Source organism: Beta vulgaris, chromosome 9, assembly GCF_026745355.1.
Source record: "Beta vulgaris subsp. vulgaris cultivar EL10 chromosome 9, EL10.2, whole genome shotgun sequence".
In the NCBI taxonomy this organism is placed as follows: Eukaryota; Viridiplantae; Streptophyta; class Magnoliopsida; order Caryophyllales; family Amaranthaceae; genus Beta; species Beta vulgaris.
Genome location: NC_079210.1, coordinates 4,939,429 through 4,945,079, shown reverse-complemented (window position 1 = coordinate 4,945,079; position 5,651 = coordinate 4,939,429). Strand labels below are relative to the sequence as shown.

The 5,651-nt window shown below is 39.5% G+C and overlaps 1 protein-coding gene across 1 annotated transcript; it reads left to right on the top strand.

Moving 5' to 3' along the window:
- Positions 1 to 1,933, top strand: LOC104884917 (uncharacterized). Its single transcript, XM_010669619.4, has one exon. It carries the CDS (start codon positions 291 to 293, stop codon positions 1,773 to 1,775), a length of 1,485 nt encoding a protein of 494 aa, XP_010667921.2. The 5' UTR covers positions 1 to 290; the 3' UTR covers positions 1,776 to 1,933.
- The last annotated feature ends 3,718 nt before the right edge of the window (positions 1,934 to 5,651 follow it).

Below are 5,651 nucleotides of genomic sequence, written 5' to 3'. Positions count from 1 at the left end.
ATAGGAGTTGAACTGCAAATTTGCAAGACTTGCAAGTTGCAACCATTGTTATCAATTTCTTCTTTCAGTTATTATCTTAAAATTCCAGACGCGGTTTTAGCACTCCCAATTTTCAGTTTTTAACCATAACACCACAAACATATTCTGTCACGGCCTCAAATCAGCCGCCGTATCAAACAACTACAAATCTCTCTTCCATCTTCTCCAAATCTCTCTTTTCCCCCAAATCTAATCCTTTCTGATAAAACCCTAACCCTAATTTTCCGCAGAATTTCAATTCAGCAATCACAATGCTTCTATCTCCAGGCCACTCCCCACGCCATCTCTCATCCCCATCTCCTTCTCTATCATCCATCGATCCTCCCTCTTCTTCCTCCCAACAAAAACCTCCAAATAAATCTCCCACAGTGCTCGATGAAGACAGTTATGTCGCAGCAATCGAGAAAATCATCGAGCGCGACTTTTTTCCTGACATTCCGAAGCTTCGAGATCGTCTCGATTGGCTCGAAGCCGTCAAAACTCGCGACCCAGTTCAAATTCGTGATGCGCAGTTGAAGATTCTAGAGCGTCGGCGCGGTTCGAATCCTGATCAAGGTAAAATTCGAACTCCTGGGTCGACTTTTTTCAGAAATTCTGTGACACCCTTTGAATTTGAACAAACTCCTTCTGTGATTGACGGGAATTTGGGGGTTAGGGTTGATGGGGAGAATTCTTCTGGGGTTGATGAGAATTTGAGTTTGGATAAGTTTTTTAGGAGGTATACTAGTGAAGATAATGATAGTTTTAATAAGATTATGGAGAAAGTTAATAGGAAAAGGAAAGAGAGATACGGGTATTTGTTGGAAGGGGAGAAAACAGAGGAGGAGGTTAAGGGGATTGAGGATGTTAAGAGGGATAGGATTACGGATGGGTATGGTACGTCGGATCAGCCGCCGAGTACATTGGAGGGTTGGAATTATTGTGCTAAGAATTTGCTAATGTATCATCCTGCTGATAGGGGGGAAGCCCCGTTGACGGAGGAGGAGATGGCCGAGAGGTTGAAGGGTTTGACGAAGGAGGTTGATCGGTATAATACTCGATTTCATGGGAAAATGTTGGATTCTGGACCGAAAGATGAGGATGAGGTTGAGGTTTTGTATACCACTGTGGCAGGTGGCACGCCGGTTATGTCTGATAGGAATAGAGATAAGACGAAGAAGTATGATCTGGAGGATTTGAGAAAGTCTCCGAATCTGTTTTATGTGGAGTCTGAGAAGAAGGCAGATAATGGTTACAGCTTTGTGAAGACCCCTTCACCTGCTCCAGGTGTGGATGGATCGCCGTTTATCACTTGGGGTGAAATTGAAGGGACACCTTTGAGATTGGAGCCTGAGGATACGCCACTTGATATTGGAGGCAGTGGTGATGGGTCGCGTTTCAAGATTCCATTCCCACCTTCGCGGGATGTAAAGGCTCATTCTTTGTCCCGGGAGGCTGCTCGTAAGCTAAAGGAAAGGTCAAGGATTTATCAGAAACCACCATTGCCTTCGCCGATGAGGAGTGGAAGTGCCAGTCCCGTTGTAAGGAATCTTTCTCCTGCTGCGCAGAAGTTCGTGAGGAATGCTATGGCAAAATCATCGTCTTCTGTTGATGAATCTCTGCGTGCTAGTTATCGAGGCAAGAGTCCTGGCTTGGGTACTCCAAAATCAGGAAGGAGCACGTCAAGGCTTGCAGGAGATGGAACCATTGGTTCCAGATCACCTTCTGTGAGAGACGGTTCTAACCCTCCTTGGTGATTCGGGTATTGGCTTATAAGTAGGAACTACAGCTTTGAGTAACGAGTTTCAATGTATATTAATCCTTGGGTACGAGTATCTCTTGTACTCCAACATCTGTATCTGATAACTTGTGTTTCCCCCTATGGTTTTATGAAATACACGTAATATCTTGTTCTCGTGTTTGTCTATTTTACCTCTCTTCATCTGCTATAAATATGCATGGTGCCATTGCTCCTCTGGTTTATATCACAGATAACTACATGGCTGTTCAAATGCGTCTTAGGCCTTGTTTGGTTGTACATAGGAAGTCATACTTCCTAGGAAGTTATTTTTTCCATGTATTTGAAATTCTTAGGAAGTGTAGAATTGTGTTTGGTTGATAATGGGAAGTAGAACTTCCTATGGGAAGCTCTACTTACCTAAGGGGACCTAAGTAAGTAACTTCCTCCATTTTGGAGGAAGTAGAACTTCCTAGGAAGTGCAAATTCCCATGGTTTTGCCAACCAAACTTCATATACTTCTACTTTCTAGGAATTTGCACTTCCCATGATTTGTATTGTCAACCAAACAAGGCCTTAATTTGCTATTTAGAATCTTCAGCCTTCTGTTATTTTTTTGCTTGCTGTTAATCTATGTTTGGAAGCTCATAAGAGGAGGAAACTTAGATAAGGATTTCCTATAAGTCTGATTTCTACTTGGAAAGGTTTAAACTTGTTAGAGGGCTCATTACATATTAATCTAAACTTATGCAATAGTCAGTTAGTCACTAGTTTACATAAGAATGAGGAGTAAGAGGATGGACTCCAGCTCTATATACCTATAGCACTTATGTATGATGTATTTGGGATATGGCACTAGTTGTTACTATTTGACTTTGGCAACCTAGTAATCTTATGGATGCTGGTGTGTTAACCTTTGTTTTTTTTCCCAAATGTGTAATCGTCATTAGAGGTTTTGCTATGTGAAGCAGGAACAGAACTTTGCTTACTGTAATTTTTTCGGTGCTGTTGTTCAAAGAGGAAGTAGATTAATTATTGTTCGGGTACTGTTGCCTAGTGCTTTATACTTTGTGTAGAAATTTTGGAGCATGCTGGTTTCTTAAGACCATATTTTAGTGTTGAAGTACAGCAGAAATTTTCTGCGTTACCCTCTCTTTGAAGATATCCATGAGTCTCTCAAGACCTTCAATTATCTCCAAATTAGATAAAGAAAAGACAAACGGGTAAACCAAACCTCCACTTCTTAGATCAAATACATTGGTGAGCTGACCTGACTCCACTGCCTATTGCATTGATAATGTAGTTATAAAGACTGACTTGTGTAACAACCCACGGAGAATTGCAGGTTCCTGCTTGTGGATGGGCTATACAATATTTTCATGTGGCTTTTTTTTTAAAGGAAACAATCCTTCCAAGTTTCATGTGTTGAATGATCTTGTTCCGGGACGTGTGATTCTCTCTCTTTTTTTTTTTTTACCTATGGCAAAATGATGATAATTCTGATTACAAGGTCATTTCACTCAGAGGCGAGTGCACTTTGCACCTGTTTTCCAGTCATAGGTTAAAAATGTCTTATGTGTTTTTGTGTAGGTTTGGGACAATTATGGTTCAAGTAGTTTACTAGGTGGGAAAGCCAAGCTCTTCTAAGAATATTCACTTGAAAAATTGTGACAGTAAATATGTATATCTGAAAATGTATACTGTATAGGTAAGAATGGCTATAGACTTCAGCTTCCTCAACCTTACAGTGCTCACTGTGAATGAGTTGTTTTACTTGTAATAAGATACAGTCGAGTGAGATTGAGTTCTAGAATGACTTTCTTCGTCTCCGGGGTTGGTACTGGTGATGGACCATTATTTAAGATCCTGCGGGACTTTCTATAAGATTAATAGCTCATGCTTAAGCTACTTTAAACTTGTAAGGTGAAGGACAGTTTAAAGTAAACTACTCTACTTCACTAACCAGCAGAGATGACAGAAAGTATAAGGCTTGTTTCTAGCCCCTTTTGCCGTTCACTTTTAGTTCTGACTTCTTATTCTATTCTGTTTTTCAAGTCACTCTTCTCAGTGCCTGGTTCGCTTTCTGCTCGAAATTTTCATGAAAGTTAATATCGTGGATGTTATGATATAAGTATATACTAATATGTGATTCTTTTCAAATATTGTGTTCTGTAAATGACATTAAGTGTGTAATAAAAAAATATGTGCATCATGCTTAATTTAGATGAACACCAACATCATGCACCCTTTTCTCTTCACATCTCATTCCATTTAGAACTCTTGATTTAGCAGCAAGTAAAGGATAATTATTAGTAAAAATCTTGGCCAATAGGTTATGTGGGGAGACTTGAGCCGTTGACCGTATGACTTATCTGTGGTGGTCAAATGAGCAGGTGGTGATTCTGGGTATTATGGTCGTCATTTATGTGAGCAATGTTCGTGTTGAACTGTTTATAATCTGGTGGGTGATGGAAATGGTGGGGCCTTTGGGAGCAACGATAATGAAGGTGACGAACGGCTGATTGACGGGGGGCAATGGTGATGGAGGTGACTTTCAGTGGTGGTCCTGGACAATGGGTGGTGGAAATAGTTTTGTTCATGTGGGACATCAGGACTGAAGGATTAGGGATGAACCAACTCAACAAAACCGAAGGAAGGGAATAAAGAAGTTGAACCAAATAATTCTCTCTTTTCTGATTACTCCAAACAACTCCATAGAACTTTGGATTTAGGAGCAAGCAAAGGATAATTGCATTAGCTGTATAGGTTGTATGTAGACTGTATCTTCTAATACCCGTTTGCATTTATAATCTTTATTGCACGTTGATAAGAATTTTGGATGTTAATATACTTGGATTTTCAGGCCTCTCTGAGAAATAACATAGTATAAAGTATCTGAGGTATCTTGAATTTTAATATTCTCAAATCTCCGTTAATCCAGTCTGTGGCAGTGACTTCATTATATGAACTTATTTCTAAGTTCCCTTTGCCAATTGATCTGGCAAATTATCGTATGCTTCCGGCTGCACATAGTAGTCCCCAACCCGAATGATACCTCCCGGCTCGCTGGCCTGCATGTGAGTCTGTGAGATCAGTTTGTGCATTACACACACCAGCACATAAGGTGCATATGCTGTTCAGTGCACTTGGATTTAAGAAGTGGAGTGATCTTGAATGGTTTCTTCATCTAAAGGTCTTATTCTTTCATGCAAGCTTACTCCAATCCTATTGGAATTAAGGCTCTTGACGTTGTCTGTATTCGTTTGTTCGTGACAATATTGAGTAGTTTCAGACCAACATACCAAACAAACTCAATTATTGACTGTTTGATACTACTAATGCTATCTTGAAGACAATGGTGTTGAAATTGATACGGTTATTGTGCTGTGATATGGTAAGTGTTTTAGTTAAACTAGCTATGTACCTCCATGATAAGCTTATAATTATACAGGCTTACGACTAGTTTACTATCCTTTTACATACAATGTTACTCTAATACTTATGATAGACAATATAATTATAACTTTGGGACTAGCAGCAAGTCTAACCTCTAGGAAATTTCACAGGGTCCATGTTACACCGTTAGATATTGACTTCATTTCTCTTTTTTTTTCCTAAGAACTTAAGGACAGATTTTGACTTTTGATTAGAGATCTTACTGTAATTTAGATTTGAGGTCGGTGATTAATGAATAATGATGATTCAGTTAGCTTCTTGATGTATTTCTTTGGATGTTTGTTTCTCTGTTTTCTACTTATTAACTCAAAATCTCTGGAGAAAATCGGTTTCATGCTTAAAGTTTAAACAAAGGGGATCACATGTATTGCATATAATTTTAAAGCACTTGGACAGCATAATCTCGTGTTTCTTGAGGCTGGCTCATCTTTGATTAGCT